We start from the raw sequence: 18,964 nt of genomic DNA, 5'->3' as shown, positions 1-18,964 counted from the left end.
TTTTCAGGTGGTTTGTTTCTTTAAAGATTTATTCTGAGACCCTCAGGTTGCATTGAAGGACAAAATGACCCAACAATTGCCTGGGATGCAGAAAATTGTTTGCATTTACTTGAAATTCAAATGAACTGGGTGGTCTGAATTTTTGTTTACTAAATTTGGCAACACAACTATCAGAATGTGGGGTCTGAAAACTAGTGTGTCTCTAAAAACAATTTCCCATCAAATTGGGTACAGAAACACTGAGCTTTGAGGGACCCTGGGGCAGGACTCCTGAGGCTAGCCACATGCTGCAATGTGCAGTGCTAATATAATTATCTAGGTGTGCCCTGATGTGAAAGACAGTAGGAAGAACAACCAGATGAGCAATCTGTGATCACATGAGTTTACTTCTTAAAAATGATCTAGAAGAAAAATGGAGACACACTATTAACATACCCTGAGGATAACCTTGAATGGAATGTGAGGGTGACCACTTTCCAGATGGCCCTTCTCTCAGTGTATTTTTAAATTTTGTATTTCATAAATTTATTTCAGTTACCGCATTTAAAAATTATGTAATATCTAAGTGGTGGAGAAGTTAACCAAAAACGGGATAGTAAAAGACATTTTGATATGATTTACATGTCAGAATTTGCAAAGCCTTTTCTATTCTACACAATTGGTCATTCCTATTTTGGGGCAAAGTTGCCAAAGGTTTTGTTGGAATAATTTGTGTATAAAATTAATTTAATTTAATTTATTTTTTTGTACTGGGGATTGAACCCAGGCCACTTGTTACTGAGCTCCATCCCCAGTTCTTTTTATTTTTTATTTTTTGTGTGTGGAATTTAAAGGTGTCATTGGTGCATTCTATAAACTTTCTAACAATTTAATACACTTCCATTGTACTATAATCTATTTATGGCTTCTGTAATCTCTGTTCCTGAAATGGTACCTGGGGTATACTTAGGGTGCAAGTTGTTAACTTTGGGTTAAATGTGATTCTGTCGCTAATAGGTTTCTCCAAATGCTCAATTAAATAGCAAACATGAAAAATATTTTCACACCCTCCTTCCCTCAAGTCTTTCTTTAAAGGTCAGTAGTACCCTTGGGATAATGGACTTTAAGAAACATTAGCACATTGCTTTGTGCTTTTAAGACATTTGCTCAAGACTATTTGCTAAATGCCTTATCCCTTCAGATGAGATAACGTGTCCTTCCTCTAGGAATAGAAGCTTCTTCTGGATAAAACTTTGGAAAATGATTTTGTTGTTTGAAAGTGATAAACATATTTAAAACATAATCGAATTTGAACTGTCATGAACAATTCGTACTTGACCACTACATGGTCTTTTTAAGAAGAAATTACAAGAAAAGTGTGAATCTCTGGACATTCCAATGGAATTAAAAGAATCTTGACACTTATTTTTCTTTTCTTTCTTTTTGAGACAGGGTCTTGCTAAGTTGTCCAGTCTGGCCTTGAACTTGTAATCCCCTGCCTCAACTCCCCCAGTAGCTGGAATTGTAGGTGCGGGTCCACCAGGCCTAGTTGAACTGAAAAAAATCTTAGTTTTGTTATCCGAGTATTATATACTAATCAATTTTGTTGTTGATTTTACTTGTCAGGAAGAGTATTAGGCTTGACTTACCTTGTGAGCACCTGTCAAACAGTCAATTTCAACTTCAGAGCAGGCGACTCCATAGACATAGTATGGAAATGGGTCTCCCTCCCCCTTCTCCCAGTCCATGAAGGCCTTGTAGCCTCTGAGGGAAGAAATAAAACCCTTTAGCTTGGGAGTGGAAGGTGAAAACAATATTGCTTCATTTAAAAAATTACCAAAGTTTTATGATAGCATTTTATGTGATGAATGTTCATTTCAACTGGCTTAAAACAAAAAACAAAAACCAAAAAAACCAGGGATTGAACCCAGGTGCTCGTAACTAGAATCACATCTCCAGTCCTTTTTATTTTTTTATTGTGAGACAGGGTCTCACTAAGTTGCTTAGGGCCTTGCCAAATTGCTGAGGCTGGCCTTGAACTTGCAATCCTCCTGTCTTAGCCTCCTGAGCTGCTGGGATTATAGGAGTGTGGTATCAAGCCCACTGAAATAGGCTACCCTGTATTTACAACCTAACTGGTTATCATTTGCCTTGTTTTACTCCTCATGCTGCAGGTAGATGTCACCAAGGGAGAGGCCAATGGACTGCTTTTGTATGGACCTCACAGTGGGTCTCCATGTTGACAGTCTGAAGTTTGATCTCAACCCCTGCCAACACATTGGGAATCTCAATGGATTTGGGTCAGGTGTTCTCAGAAGGACCTATAGACTGTGCTAACCAAAGTCACGGGGACTGATAACTTAGGCTGGTTAAAAAAAAAAAAAAAAAAGTGGGCCCAGTAATTCAGGGTTTTACTTTATGCTGGGCTGTGTATTCAGGCCCAGGGCTGGACTGACATCTTCCTGGGTCGATGAACTCAGGAATTTGGAACTCATTGCATATGTGCCTGGGCTGGACTATTACCTCCTTTCTCCCCCGTGATATTTGCTTTGCTGCTTCTTTTGTGTGTGCATGCATAGTTTGGTGGCTTACTTCATCAGATTGTAAAAGCAATGCCTTCTACCTCTTGGATTTTTTTTTTTTTTTTTTTTTTTTTTTTGTGGGGGTGAACCCAGGGCACTGGGCATGCTAGGCAAGTGTTGTCTCCCTGAATCACAGCCCCCTACCTCCAGTCCTTCACTTCTTGAATTTGACAACCAGTTCTCCCTTTGTTCTATTCAATTGACTTGCATTTACTGAGACTCCCCTCTCTGACAGACACTGCATAAATGATGATTATGATCATCACCATGCCCATCACCCTCTGCATGCCCATCACCTCCTGCAAGGTGCTCCAAAAGAGGAAGTTTCTGATAGAGGAAGGGAGATTTGTGGAACTAAGTTGCAAGTTATTTCTAATGATAAAATCTCCCTACTACTCACAATAGAGAATAGTAAATAATGATTAGATAAGTCAAAGTGAGTTTGTTAAACCTAATTATATATTATTATATATATTTGTGTGTGTGTGTGTGTGTGTGTGTGTGTGTGTGTGGCTGGGGACTAATCCCACGGTCTTGTGTGTGCAAGGCAAATACTCTACCAACAGAGCTATATCCCCAGCCCTATTTAATATTTATTTAGACATAAATCAAAGGCCAAAATGAAATCACAAAAATATGAGGTTTAGAAGAACCTCAGCAACCATACAATAAAATCTTATTTACAAGTGAGAGAACTTAGGCCCAGAGCAACTGAGTTACCTCAAATTTTCTCAGTTAAATCAAGATATTTTAATTCTTACCTGAAGTATCCAGTGGCTGAGAGACTGATTCTTTGTTCAAATGCTGCTTCTATCTGCAGAATGGGCACAAGTAGTAAAAATGAAAGAGATATACTATTGGATGGGTGAAAATGAAAGTAATCTATATGTCAAAATTGACATCAGATTGTTGCGGTTGGTGCTTTGCCCCTAAAAATATACTTATCATAGTAGTGTCCCCTTAACTGGCACCGTGACAACTTCCCTCCAATTGAGTTTGTTATAAATCTTTAATTTTTTCTTTTATTTGTTCTTTTTAGATATACATGACAGTAGAATGTATTTTGACATATTATACATAAATGGAGTATAACTTATTCTAATTAGAACCCCATTCTTGTGGTTGTACATGATGTGGAGTTTTGCTGGTGGTGTATTCATTCTGATTGAGTTTGGAAGTCTGTATTAAACAAGGATAAATTGAAATCCTGCTTCTTATCCATGTTATATGGGCAAAATTTACAAGTTATTTGGGCTTTGTTTCTAAGTGTTAAAACTCTAATTAGTCATTACCCTATGTATGTGTATGATTACACGAATGGTATGAATCTACATTGTGTACAACCATAGAAACGAAATGATGTACCCCATTTGTGTACGATGAATCAAAATGCAGTCTGTAAAAAAATAAAAGCTAAATAAAAATAATAATAAGAAAGAAGAAAATCATTAAATATGAATAAGATCTAAAAAAACCCCTCTAATTAGTGTGTGTGTGTATAAGGGTGAGATAATTGTTCTAATGAAAAAAAGACGTCAGATATTGTGAAGTTGGATTAAGTGAGTCATTTCTCTTGAGATGTATTTAATAGCAACTGGGCTTTTTAGTTTTCTTCTTCCCTACCCAAAGCATCAATAGCTTTGTGTGGCTTAGGAAGGCTCAGATTTTTCTTCTCCTTTCTAATTTAAGCAGAGTGGATGAAGTCTTCTGGGTATTCTTCATATACTTCCATTTCTTTTCCCAGTGACTGCTGTTTCTTGTGCATGCTCTCCGTACAACCTGGCATGCATCCTGATGTAGACTTCTCAACTTTGATAACCCTACCCTTTCCCAGAAATCCAGCCAATTAGGGAATAACTTTTCTTGGGGAACAAGCATGCTGTATTTCACAGTTTCTTTATCCGTTGGCATCTAGGTTGGTTCCACAGTCTAGCTATTGTGAATTGAGCTGCTATAAACATTGATGTGGCTGCGTTACTGTAGTATGCTAATTTTAAATCCTTTGGGTATAAATCCAGGAGTGGGATAAGTGGGTCAAAAGGTGGGTCCATTCCAAGTTTTCTGAGAATTCTCCACACTGCTTTCCAGAGTGACTGCACCAATTTGCAACTCCACCAGCAATGTTTATACACAATGGAATATTATTCAGCCATAAAGAAGAACAATATTATGGCATTTGCAGATAAATAGATGGAATTGGAGAATAGCATGCTAAGTGAAATAAACCAATCCAAAAAAACCAAAGGCTGAATGTTTTCCCTGGTAAGTGGATGATGATATATAATGAGAGTGTGGGTGTGGGGGAATGAGAGAAGAATGGAGGAACTTTAGATTACATAGAGGGAAATGAAAGGGAGGGGGCTTATAAAAAACGGTGGAATGAAACAGACATCATTACCATATGTACATGTATGATTACACGAATGATATGAATCTACATCGTGCACAACCATAGAAACGAAATGATATACTCCATTTGTGTACAATGAATCAGAATGTAGTCTGTAAAAATTAAAAAAAAAAATTAAAAAAAGAAGCATGCTGCAGCACTGTGACAGAGACTTCTGTGGACTGGTCGTGCATTGCTATACACTCTCTCAGTACTGGTTCCAAATCTTCCCTCATTTGTAGTAGCAAAGGCAGAGGAACACTTACCCAGTCTTCCCATGTACCTTCTGGATTTTTCTTAATGATTGGCTCAAGGCGTTTCAGAAGGATCTGACAAGCATTCTTGAAGAAATAAAGAAAATCCATGTTAAGAAAGAACCCACTGGTTAGAGTTTATGTGAAAGAATATTCATCTAACATTCAGTCAGAAAGTGCTTATAAAGTGCCTGCTTCTGCTAATTTGGGAACAGAGATAACAGCCCCTGCTCTTAAGTGTCTGCTACTGGAGTTTTTTTTTTGTTTTGTTTTCCCTTCCTGATACACTTCCTGTGAAAATATGGGTTCAACTGAATTTATATTTTCAGATCCTTTTTCTTAGATGAATCAGGTTTTCAATTCCTTCTGCTTTTCTACATCTTTGTTCTTTCTATACTTTCTTTTGCACTTTCCAGCTGTTAAAACAAATGGAATAAACATTCTATTGTCCTTCAAATTTGTGCTCTTCAGTCTGAAGCAATGACATGCCAATAACCCTCTGGGTCTGAAACTCTGAACTCTCTGGTCATCCTTCCATCTGTTCATTCACTTACCATCAAATTGCTACAATGAAGGCCTTGGTTTTGGGTTTGAAATGAGAAAATAAGGAAATTTGACTTATAATAACCTAGATCCACAAACTTTCTGATCCTTAAAATAGAAACCTAAAACTCAATACTTAGGAAGATAGATTAATATTTGTTTTGGTTGATGACCCCCATACATACCCACCCATTTTCTCTCTTATGTTGGATTCTAACCCAAACTAGATCTCATGCATTTGAGGTTTTTCATACATTTTTTTTTCTGAGCAAAAAAACAGTGTCTGCTTTTTGACCCCTTTATAATGTCACCATATAGGTAAAACTGATTTGAAAGTAGTGTTTCTGGGTGGCATCCTTGCAGTGTCCTGGGGGAATATGTCTCCCGATAATGTTCCAATGGAAAAGTGAATAGTTTGTAACAGAAACTTGACGAATACAGCAGATATTACTTCAAAAGTATATGCAATCAGATATTTGAATTAGAGACTAGGAATTCTGAGATAGTGCAAATTTAGTGCTTTTGAAGACATCAATTAGAAAATAAGTACCCAGGGAAACTGAGTATTCTGGTAGAACCATACTGACGACAACACTCTAATTGTACCATATCTGCTTGGCTGGGGTTTGACTGACCTGCCTGCCTGCCTGTAAGAACTTGTTTGTGCCAGGGGAAACTGACACAGATCTGTATTTCTGGGTTCTGAACATTCTTTTGTGTTTCCTGGGAACAGATTTTCTGCCCACCAAAATCCATTCTCCCTTTTTCCATAGTAGCTAGGCATATGGTTTCCCACTACCCTATATTTCCCAACCTCCCTTGCACTTAGATATGGTCCAAGACTAGTTCTGCTTATAGATTATGAGTGGAAGTGACTTGCACCTCTTCCAGGTCTTCCTCGTGGGCCCTCCCTTGCACACCAGAGTGATGATGCTCAAGGCTATCTTGAAAGTCACTTTTTGCAGATGATGGAGCCACCAACAATCTGGGTGCTTGAATGACCAAAGGCTTCCTCTGGACTGATACGTGTGCAAGAAAGGAACTTTTGTTGTGTTGGAGCCATTATATTCTGCATTTATTTGTCACCTCATTTTAGCTTAGTCCAAGTAATATACTCTCTCTTTAAATTTTTTTTTTATTTAAGAGTTTATTTGAGCATTCAAGGACTCATAAATCAGGCAGCACTCAATATCCTGATATACTACTCTCTTGACATTTCGGTTACCCTAAGATTATGTTAGTGACACAGATGATTTCTCTGAAGGTAACTGCTGTGCCTTTATCCAGCTAAGAAAACAGGAGATCTGGGGAAAGCACACTGGGGAAAGACGGACGGACAGGAAGGATCACCTGCACAGCTCTGCCGTTGACATCTGCACCGATGGACGCGGCTGTTGCGATTGTATTAGGCACTGTTGCTGTGCTCGTTTCACAGATGTGCAGGTAAGACATGGGGACTTTCAATTCACGGCTGGCCACCTACAGGAAAGGGAAATATTTTCAAGTCCACAGGACTTCTATGAAGACTTAAGTCACTACTTTTTCTTAATAATAAAAGATTACACCCATGATATACTTTAAAACCTAAGCTAGTATGCTTTAAAAGCATGCATCAAAATAACTTTTCAGTGATGCCTTAGGCTGGCTTTTAAGTTTTTTTTTTTCCTTGATAATGTGTCAAAGTGGTTTTTCTTTTCAAATTTCTGCCTTTAGAATGTTTAAGAATTTTTTTTTAAGCTTTATGTGTATAGGGCCAGGTTGAGATTTTCAGAAACTTATTTTTTGTAGTGATAGAAGAGATAGAGACAGATGATGAATAGACAGAGATTAATTAGACTGATTGACTCAAAGTTTGCTCTGAAGTCTGTGGGTATCAGTCTTAGATGAACCTGGAACAGTTGTGAGGTCTTCTTTCTTGCCTTCAACTTAACTTTAGCTTATTCTTCTTCTTTACTTCTATTTGTTCCCACTTGTTTATACTTACCCAGTATTTGCTTTTCACATTCTTATTTTCTGTTCTTTTTCTTCTAATTTCTCTAGGAAATACATGTAGAAGTTAAGCTACTTAATCAGAAAGAAATGAAAAGAAAAAAAAAGAAAAGAAAAGAAAAGAAATGGAAGGAAGAGCCGTAGGAAGGGAAAAAAGCAGTTCTGGCTGCTGTCATCTTTTAGTTTTTGCAAAATCACCTTCTTAAGACATCTGTAGGTATTTATCTGTCCCCAAATGCCAACCTTCTAATTAATGCCATTAAATGTGAGCTTCCCCAGAAAGATGCAACATTAAAAAAAAAAAAAAAAGACAATTTCTTTGTTTCTTAGTGGTGAAAGTCCAAAGGGAATATACTGGTTCGTATAACTGGGAAGGACAGATGGAGCTCATGTCAGGTTACGTCTGCGGGTAGGAACTTTATGGTCTCGTAAGTTTTCTCAGCCTCTTGCATTACTTTTTCCCCCTACATGTTCCTTACAACAGCAGACAGGCTTTGTCTGTGGCACAGAATGACCGGCCTCTCCCGGCCTACAGTATAGTTCCTCAACAACCACTGGGAAAAGATAGTTCCTCTCTCCCAGCATTGACCTGTCTGTTTCAGAAAAGAACACTGATTGGCTTGCATGAGTCACACCCTCTCTTCCTGTAGCAGATGGGGTTCTGAATTGGTCAGGCCGGGATCTTGCAGAGTGGGATCAGTGGTAGATGTGGGAGTAAGGAGGGGGATGGGGCTAAAGGGAACCTGAACTGAATCCTTTAGAACCATGTAGAATGTGGGAGGTGTAATATTCTGAAGGAGCTAAGGGGCATGACAGTGAAAAGTTCCAGATGTGCACTGTAACAATCTAATAGATTTGTCACAAGGTTAAATGTGTTCAGTTTAAACGATTATTCTTTTATTCTTCTAAGATTATATTCTTCCTACTTTCCAAATATATGTATGTGTATACATTAACATATCCTTTAAGAATTAAAGGATGATAGTTGATGAAATACTTGCTCTTAAAATAAAATGCCAGTGATTTAACATTGTTGTGTGAAATTAAAAAAAAAAATTATACCTACTGGTTTCAAAATAGAATAGCTAAAAAACTCCTCCTCTTGCTAAGCCAGCATGGAGCACCCACCATATGCTCTATGGGCTCATGAGTGGCATCTTCACTAACAACCACCTCCATCCTTAAACCTTGAAGCAGTATTGCACACGTGGGATTTCTGCCACCTCAGGCACTGTATTTTGTATATAAGAAGGCTTTCAACTGAATAGTCAGGGTCTTAGAGCTTGAATCATCATTTACCCAAAGTTCAGTCATGTCAACAATATGAGAGAGATTGCTGATTTAATTCCATTTATTTTACCTGTAGCATTTTGGTGTGAATACCCTGTCCCAGTTCATTGCCTCCATGTGTGACCAATACAGATCCATCTGTATAGATATGAACAAGTGCAGCGGCCTAGAAAACAATGCAGAAGGCACAGCTCAGTGCAAGGTGGCACTCAGGAAGTTCAGCGTAAGAAACGAGGTGGGGAAATACAGGTCTCAATGAGAATCGAGGGTCAGAGAGGCAGGGTTTTCTGGTACCATTCTGGTTTGTGCAAAAAGTCACCTGTAAAGCAGTTTAGGAACTTGGCTTAGTTGGAATTCTTTTGGAAACCTCAGGAGTTGTGAATATTGTTTCCAACTGTTTGAAAATTGGCCCCCTGCTTAAAGTCCTCAGCCAACCACGGAGCGAATGAATTAAATACTTCTCCAACCTGTGTTCAATATGTGTTCTACACATATGAAAAGGAATAAGACATGGTTCTTCTTCAAGTAGTTCACAACAAAGTGGGGAGTCATCATAGTGCACCATGATCAGTGACATGCTGAGACACAGGCATCCAGGAGACCTCAGCAGACGGGTCCAACTTCTCCCATGCTGCCCAGGAGGTGGGTTCTCTGAAGTGACAACTAAATGGAGCCAGGAAGGAGAGAAGGGTTTGCCAGTGGACAAGGTTGGCAAAATCTCCCCATTGCCTATGAGGGAATGCCCTGCTCCTATTGCAGCAGAAAGCCCTTTGGTTCTGGTCTTGCTTTTTTCCAGCTGCATCCCTGTCCCTTGCCCCGCTGTTGCTCCTCTCTGACCTGACCTCACTCTTATGCTCTTCTCTATTCCTGGCTTGCTCCTCCTCCTGTTCTTTCCCTGTCTGCCTGACCTTCAGACCTACACCCACAGTCTTTGTTCTGTTAAAACTTCCCTGAGGGCTTTTCACTCCATCTGGAAAAGATCCATCACCCCCTTCTCTGTACTTCCTCTTACCAGAAGTACTGGGTGGAATAGTGCTCCTCGCCTCCCTGCCTCCACCCCCAACCACTGCCATTCACATTCTCCGGGCACCTCCGAATGTAACCTTGTTTGAAACAGCCTTTGCTGGTATAATCAGTTAAATGAAGCTAGACTGGACGAGAGTGGGACCTAAGTCCAATGACAGGTGTCTGAGGAGAAGGCCATGTGGAGACACCAGGGAAGATGCCCATGTAAACACAAGGTGGTCATTGGAGCTCTGCTGCCACAAGTCACGCAGCAGCAGGAGCCACCCGAGGCTGGAAGACGCAAGAAAGCAGTGTTCCCCGGAGCCTTCAGAGGGGCAGAGCCCTGCTGATACTTTGATTTTGGACTTTCAGTCTCTCAAACTGCAAGGCAATAAATTTGTTGTTTTAATCTATCCAGTTTGTGGCATAAATAGTGTTCACAGATTAACACAAGAGGTAACAAACTCTGCCAAGAAAGGACCCCTGGTTGTGTATCTGTTGTCCTAGCGAGAACTCTGGGCAGATCTGAATCACAGAGACACTAAACAAATGTTTGCAGAGTAGGTGAATGGAAAGGTGGTACTTTTCCCTCCAGAAGAAGGAGGGATTAAGACTTCTGCCCATTCCTGTCTGGAGAAGCCTGGAGGCCCCAGGATGGTTTGGAGGGGCGGAGAATGCCAAGGTGTGTAGGTGCTAATAACAGTCTTTCCCCACTGTGGGTCTCTGACTCCCTCTGAGAACAGTGTTCTCACTGTCGGTAGAGAGCAGGCGATCCGATCCTGCACTGTGAGTCATCAGCTGACCTGGAATGACACCTCTCCAGGCCTAGCCAAGTGGTCCTGGGGTGCATCAATTTAGAACTGAGGGGAAGATGGAGGCCTTTCAAATGGAGATTTAAAGTCATTGCTTGATTTAATTTTTTTTTTTTTTTTGTGAGATGAGAAGTTGGCTCCCATGTATGAGAGTAGCGAGGCTGTTAGGTGAGAGGTGAGCATCTAGGTGAAGAGAGGTGTGGTAGAACAAAAAAATAAATATTTAGTCTTGGTGGTTGGTTCTTGGTACAGAGCTTCTAAAATCCTGGAATGTGTTGTACTGCCTTTTGTCTGTTGATGAGATGACTCATGGGTGCCTAGATGACTTCAGGTTGAGGGGACTGGTGCGTGGATGCGAGTGTGCCTGAGCGTGAGCATCCTTCAGGCCCTCCCAGCAGCTGCCCGTGTGGGGAGCTTCTGGGTTGGTGAACCCCCAGAGGGCACGGACTTTCTGTGTTCCTCCCTGTGCCCCACCCCATGTGTCTCTTCCATTCAGCTCTTCCTGAGTTGTGTCTTTTATAATGAATTAGTGATCATCATAAATAATGTGCTTTCCTGAGCTCTTTGACTTGTTCCAGAAAATGACCCAAATTAAGCAGGGCTAATGGAAACCCCCAAATCAGCTGTCAGTCAGGCAGTGTGTGGGAGTCTGGCACCCCATTTGACCTTGGCGTCTGAAATGGGTGAAGTCTCCTGGTACTCAGTCCTTGGCCTGTGGCATTGGTGCTAACTGGGTAGGTAGGATGAAAATTGAATTGAACTCCATTTTTTGGTCACCCTATTGGTGTTGGAGAGTTAGTTTGAAAAAGACAGAACATTTGTCATCAGAAAGAAACCACACAGGGAGCCACCTGGGGTCCCAGCCATTGATTCAGTTCAGCCTGCAGACCTGCTAGTTAACCTCTCTATACTTTTTTTTTAGCATAGGTACCTTGCCCCTGAACAGGAATGTGACCCAGAAGCTCAGGGCAGCTCATCCTACCCATAGGAGCAAGAGCCCTGAGAGGTGCGTCTGGGCTGCCCTGGAGAGGGGCTAAGGGCTGTCCTGGGTGACTTCCAGTGTCCCAGGAACCTTGCCAAGTGCTCTGCATTTCGTGTTTCACGGAATCCTCATCAGTCCAAAGAGAGAGATTATTATAATATCACTTTATGATAGAGGAAGTTGAGATTCAGGGAGGTTAAATAACCTGCTTTGGCGTACACACAAGGAGATCTAACGTGTGTAAGAGTTTTCCCAGTTGCTGGGTTTTCTAATTTTGGTGGACTGTCATGGCATAACAACCATTCCCAGTTTTCTAAACAGCTTTTATGCCCATGACTCATTGGGATTTAGGGAAGACTTGTCGGTCCCAGACCTCATATTATTTAAGTGACTCATCTGCATGCTGCCCTTCCTCTAGTGAATGACTTGCCTCTTCCATTTGCACATTTACCTTGAGGATTTCTGATCCCCACTCCCATTTCCCCACCAGAATTGACAGATTCCTTAGAGAGGAAAACTGCTAGCTGGTAGAGCAAAATGGAATGACTTCTCTGCCTAAGACTTAGCTCTCTTACAGAGAGCTGCAGTGTCTGGGGGCACGGATAAGGAGAAGCTCATTTCCCCCCAATCCTTGAGATCCCTGAACTCAGAAACCACAGCAGCTCTTGTGGGTTCCTGTTCCTTTCTGAACAGTGGGAGCCGGTTGGGCCAGGAGTGGTCTGCCACTAGGGTGACTTACCTGATGGTAGCTTGTCGCAGCAAAGCCAACTGAGAACTTCATGGGGATAATAGCAATGCCTTTCTTCTTCCAATAATTCTTCTTGTTGAACTCTTCCACTTGCCTTCTTCTGCTATGAAAAGAAGACTTTTCCAGACATTCGTTCCAACATCTTATCAGGGTCTCAGGACTGAATGCTTGTTTGTAGATGGTTTTATCAAATGTTTTGTACATGTTTTTCTCCCTAATCTGAAAGAGTTGGGAAATACAGTCAGTAGTTATGGTAAGACAGACACTGACCACCAAACAGACTTGAAAAGTCTTTCCATTAAAGTACCAACTTTGGTGGGTGGAAGACATTATTTTTTTCTTTTCTTTGAATAGCATGTGATGTTGTAAAAACAATGGGGTTATTTTTCATCTCTTCTTTAATGTATCTTTCAGAGTATCTCCCCCACCCCCAGAAGTGGCAAGCAGTGGATAGTTCCATGCCACTGGTATGGCCTAGGGAAGCAGATTTTTCTTTTTTTCCTACAAGGTTCAGAGGATGAAGCAGAGTCCATAGACAGTATATTAAAACCAAGATTTACTGTCATAACTGAGGATTTGTTCTGCTAGAGAGGAATCTCTTTGCATATAATGACAAATGGCAGATCTCCTCTAAGCTTTCCAATTGCCTTTGGAATGTATGGTCAAGTTTTTAAAAGAATTTATTTGAGTAGGGTGTGTTTTATAGCCTGGGAACTTGGAACACTCAAAGGAGAAGAGCTTACTGAGAAATACCCAGGGGTTTTTCATTATCCCTATCTTATTCCAATAACAATAAAAGGATTGCTGTGTTGTTATCAGCAACAACACTGGAATAATATTATGTACCTTATGAAAACAAACATTTTAATGAACGTGAATTCATTCGATTCTGCAGGAGCACTATTGAGGTGAGTCACCTTGTCCTCATTTTATGGATAAGAAAACTGAGCCACAAAAAGTCTGACTCCCTTTGTTCATGCTGTTCCACTTGCCTGGATTACCTTCCCACCACTTGTGCCTATTATTCCCCAAGGCAAATCTCAAGCACCATCTTCTCTAGAAAGTTCTTCCTAATTCCTCTCCCTTCATGCCAGTGTGGTATCTTCCTCCTTTGTGCCCATGGTACCTTTACCTGACATCTCTTCAGATACCTGTTGTTTCCCTGGTATACAATATCAGGTGTTCTCTTGTGTGGAGAACCTTGTTAATCACCTTGACCAATCACAAATTATAAACCTGGCCTGTTGAATTTAGGAACAAAGAAATTTAAGGAACAATGCATGGGGAGTCCTTGCTGATGCAGAGGGTCTATATTACAGAAAGAGGATAAAAGTGGAAAAAGTAGACTGGGGTCTGATTGGAATGTGTGAGGAGTAGAAGAGTATTATCAACAATTTCCCCATTTACCAGAGGCTGCCTCTCCCTGTTCTAGTGTACTGTACCACCTGTGAGCTTTCTAGTATACTGCACAAAATTATATTTTTAGAGAGTTTTCATTTGGCAGTATCTCTAGAAAGCTTTTAAATGCACCAGCAAGTCCATTTCTGTAAGTTTAGTTTATTCTATAGATAAATGTGCACAACAGGGTAAAATATACCCTTGGTACATATGTTCCAAGATGTTTTTTGCAACATGATTTTGATAACCAAAAATGAGTAAGAACCTGAAGGTGTATCATATTATAAAGTCATGAAAAAATGAATAAATCATTCTATTGACATGGTGAGATGGCCATGGCATATTGTCAGGTAGGAAAAAAATGTACAGAATGATATATATATTATGGTTCCATTTCGGTAAATAGTTATGTGCACAAATAAATTGAATGTCAATGTTTATATATGTGGGTATAAATACAAATGAATGGGTAAAGATAGATAGATAAACATGGGACTCTTAATAATGGTTACCTTTGACCAACAGGAATGAGGGATGAGAAAGGGGATGTTTGTTTTTTACTTTGATTATTTCGGTGTGGCTTGAATATTTTATAAGAGCAATAATTTGTGTATACATTAAAAAAAAAAAAAGAAAAACAAATTTTTGCCTACAGAAGGAATAAGATAGGAAGAGATGAGTACTTTTAGGTGACTCTTAATTTATCTTGAATGCTGAGCCAGGACTCATTTGTTTGGTCTTCTAGTGTGTTTCCTTGGGACAAGGTAGCTAATTCCCCACCGGGTCTGACTCTTCACCAACCTTGGTTATGACCTGATTACATCCCTACCTTTTCTGGTGGGAGGCCGCATTTGGCTGCGACAGCTGTGATGCAAGATTCTGTCACCAAGGTTCCTTGTGGGAAGCCAAACCCACGAAAAGCTGTATTGGACGGCAAATTTGTCTTGCATGCACGGCCCCGGAATCTGAGGTTGTGGATTTTATAGGCATTTTCCAGTTTTAGTATAAGAAATTCTGTTACCTGAAGTAAAAGGAGATATTCACATTTATTGGCTATCACATGCTGCCTTCCTCCTTTTCTCTAAAATTCGAGTACAAGTAAAGATTCATCTGGCATCTGGAAATTTTGCATTCTCTTCACAATTTAAGGATGTGGTTAGTTAGTTAGTTAGTTTGTGTTTTGGTACTGGGGATTGAATTCAGTCAGGGGCACTTAACCACTGAGCCACATCCCAGTTTTTTTTTTTTTTTTTTTTTTGTATTTTATTTAGAGACAGGGGCTCACTGAGTTTCTTAGCGCTTCGGTGAGTTGCTGAGGCTGGGTTTGAACTCTCCATCCTTCTGCCTCATCCTCCCAAGCCACTGGGAATACAGGCGTGTGCCACTGTCGACATGGTTAGTTTTTGATCCACATACCAGTTCTGAGTCGTCCAGCATGCATCCTCCGTTAACATAGCACTCAATGTCTAGAGCTTTGATTCGCCCGTTGTTCATGAATCCCACCTGTCACCAAATGATGGACGTTTTACTGATAAATTTTTAAAATTCACATCCTAAGTACAATCCACAGCCCAGGTCCCCTACTGAGCAGGACTGGGGACAGACTTTGCTTCCTGTTCACTCTGTGGTGTACCATGCCTTGCTATTCCCTTGTTTTTCAGTCTGATGGATGAAGACCTCTTTGGACCTGAGTTTTGCTGAGCCCTCTTCTCTCAACATGTAATTTTCTGTGCTTCACAGTTAAAGTTTTTGCTTGTCTCTCAGTATGTAATTGCTACTCTCATCTTCCGTACTCTTGGAAGATTCTCCTTCACTTTTTACTGGCTTTCCTTTTAATTTAGTCTGTGGTTTTCTCCCTGTGGAAAAGTCTCTGGGATTCCAGAATGTGCTGGGATGAATCACAGGGTCTCTCATTACGGGACAGCCTGTGGAGCTGAGGTCGGCGATTGGATGTGCAGGAATGGAGGCTCTCAATTGGCCTTGCAAGAAGATGTTTTGTAAATGGTTACAGGACCTAGAGAATGTGAGTCAGTATTGCTCTAACTGCTTGGGAGGAGCTTAAGGCAGATGACAGGTTTCTGATGTTGCTAACCCGCTCCCTTCCACCCACCTGGACTATCTTGTCTGGACAACCCCTACCAAAAAGAAAAATCCCCAACCTCTATTCTGGTTTTACCAAAAGATGGTTGGCCCTGGCTCCTTTATCCTTCTGAAAACAATGATAATGAAACTGAAGAAACTGTACAACTATGTGGTTCCCATCATCTATTGCAAGAAAAATATTGGATAAGAGACCACAGAGCAGTGGGGAAGTATAGGAAAATCCACAAATTCTAAATGTATGATAATTTTGACAAATATTAGACAGATTTACTTTTGACTTTTCGGGAGAATTGCTAAGCCAAATAATGCTATGCATAAGGTAGCAGAGAGTATTCTTCAACTGTTTAGTATAAACCTTTTAAGAATTTTGGAAGAAGTTATTTACACAAAACATCTATTATGCTAATTTACAAACATTTCTGAATAACCAAACAAAATATAATTAGCAGGTCTGAATGAGGTTATAGTTCCACATATGCATGCAAATATTTTATTATATTGGAACTGAAATTATATTTCTTTAAAAAATTATTGGGATTTTTGAAAAAGTCTACTCTCTTTTTAATTATATTTTGCATTATGATAATTACCAAAAATGTTAGAAATTCAGAACTTCTTTAATAAGTATTGTTACTGAAATAGTCTCATAACCATGACATAAAGCCTAATATATAGTCCAGGCCAAAACAAAAGACACAAGAATCATCCTAACAACAGCAACTGCCACAATTTCAGCAGTTAGCCTCTAATTGCTCTTGGTTGTAGAAGAAAATAATAGCTGTGACTATTAATTTCTGTGCATTTGAAGGTAAATAAAAAATTTAATGGCCAACATGATCCCTTCCTCTCTAATTATAAAAATTACTAATGCCAATGAAAGAAATAAAATAGTGTTGTGGAATGGGAAGTTGTGATAATCTAAGGCAATGACAAAATCCGATAGGGAATCTGTGTGTTTGCCACAGCAATGCCCAGATAAAATTGTCTGTCTTGCTTTGTATTACATTAGAACTATCCTATCAGCTCAATCACAAATTCGACAAGTGGTATTGTCAACAAGATGTCAGCAAATAATTCTAATAGTGTTTATACTACAGTCGCATAAAAATGCAGTGAGTGTGGTAGAAGTAGTTTTTCTTTTTTTAGTTATTTTTTATAAGATGAGATCTTTTTGTATTGCTCAGGCTGGTTTTGAATCTCTGGGCTCAAGCTGTTCTCCCACCTCAGCCACCTGAGTAGGTACATGCCTCTGCTCCTGGATTTATAATTTTAAATCCAACAGTTAGGATTTTTTTTCTTATCTGCAAAGAGATTTTGTGACACTTTTATGATTGTTTTGTGGACACTTTTGTAAAAAAGGATTTTACAGTTAAAAATGATCAAATGTTTTCAAATGTTTCTACTATAAAGTAATATTTTTATAGTCAAGACATTTTGGTGTGATAATGTTTGTATCTTGAGTTTTGTTTCCTTCCTCCAGTATTGAACCCAGGGGCACTCAACCACTAAGCTACATCCCTGCCCCTTTAAAATTTTTTTGTTTTGGTCAGAGTTTCTCTAAGTTGCTGAGGCTAACCTTGAGCTTGCACTCTTCCTGTCTCAGACTGCTGAGTAGCTGGAATTACAGGTGTGCGCCACCACACCTGGGATGTTTTATGTTTTGTGGGGCTAAGGATTGAACCCAGGGCCTTGCACATGCTAGGCAAGCACTCTACCCTTGAGTACAGCCCAGTCCTATTCTGTTTTTTGTTTGTTTGTTTGTCTTTAAGGAGCTACTAATATATAATCTTATTCCTCAAGTAGTGTTTTTATCATTGCTTCAAATTATACTTCCATTATTAAACTTCTTCATTATCATATGTTAGATTTATTAAATGTTCACCATAAAATGCTATAAATATTCAAATACATAGCATCTTCATTAATATTTTAGATAATAAGATTGTTTTTACAAAACAAATATTAATAGAAAAGGACAAAACCACTCAAGTAAAAGGAGTTATTTAAAATAATTTCATCTTTAAGACTCACTTTATATTTTCCAAATAACGGGTGCCTTCCTCCAGTTATTAACATATCATCTTCACGATCAAGAACAAGACGAATGGGATGGCCAGTTCTAAGGAAAACAAATCTTGGTTAAATTCTCCATCCATCCCACCCACCCACCCCTCCATTTACTGCTTTACTATCCACCTATCTATTCACCCAGCCCCTTATTTATCTTCCCACATCCATCTACCCATCCATCTACCCAATCATCCACCATCCACCCTCCCACTCATTTACACCATTCATTTAACTGTCCATCCATCCATCCCATATAGATTTATTAATTGCATGTCGTATGTACTAGACATTGATGTGAATTAATGTATGACTAAATTACTGTTCTCTTTGGTCTGTAATGTAGTGCAAGGAAATCTAGCTAAAGGGATTAATGTCACATGACAGTTAAATTGCATTCTTATGGCTTCAAATTGACCTTCATATTGGACCTTCACTCAGATCCAGTTATTATGCATATCCCTGCAGCTAGTTATAAAGCAGAGAGTTCGAACAGATAAATGCAAAGTTAACAACAGTAAAAATAAAAACATCATTAAATATACAGATTCCAGGTCCACTGTTTGGTAATTCTGAGTCAGTGGGCTGGTATGGGAAGGCAGGAACTTTTATGACCTCTGGAGACTCCTAACACCCAGGAGGTTTGGGAACTGCTGGTGGGGTGGTCACAATGTATGGCAGTTGTGCATGAAGGCAGGGTTGTATCTTTTTTTTTTTTTTTTTTGCGTTGCTGAGGATTGAACCCAGGGACTTGTGCTTGTGAGGCAAGCACTCTACCAACTGAGCTATCTCCCCAGTCCAGGGTTGTATCTTAAGGCACTGG

The 18,964-nt window shown here is 39.7% G+C and overlaps 1 protein-coding gene across 7 annotated transcripts in view; it reads right to left on the bottom strand.

Moving 5' to 3' along the window:
- The window catches only part of LOC124979845 (aldehyde oxidase 2), an 82,300-nt gene that overhangs the window by 24,527 nt on the left and 38,809 nt on the right, over positions 1-18,964 (bottom strand). For all 7 annotated transcript variants that reach the window (XM_047544638.1, XM_047544637.1, XM_047544642.1 and 4 more), the window contains 9 exons: positions 18,106-18,193; positions 15,388-15,474; positions 14,801-14,992; positions 12,565-12,792; positions 9,097-9,192; positions 7,098-7,226; positions 5,217-5,291; positions 3,323-3,375; positions 1,629-1,743 (listed from right to left, as the gene is read on the bottom strand). In XM_047544638.1, the coding sequence (XP_047400594.1) occupies positions 1,629-1,743; positions 3,323-3,375; positions 5,217-5,291; positions 7,098-7,226; positions 9,097-9,192; positions 12,565-12,792; positions 14,801-14,992; positions 15,388-15,474; positions 18,106-18,193 (1,063 nt within the window). The remainder of the gene's footprint in view (positions 1-1,628; positions 1,744-3,322; positions 3,376-5,216; positions 5,292-7,097; positions 7,227-9,096; positions 9,193-12,564; positions 12,793-14,800; positions 14,993-15,387; positions 15,475-18,105; positions 18,194-18,964) is intronic.

Source organism: Sciurus carolinensis, chromosome 3 (genome assembly GCF_902686445.1).
Source record: "Sciurus carolinensis chromosome 3, mSciCar1.2, whole genome shotgun sequence".
Lineage (NCBI taxonomy): Eukaryota > Metazoa > Chordata > Mammalia > Rodentia > Sciuridae > Sciurus > Sciurus carolinensis.
The sequence above is the reverse complement of the archived record's forward strand: the minus strand, read 5'-3'. Positions and strand labels throughout refer to the sequence as shown.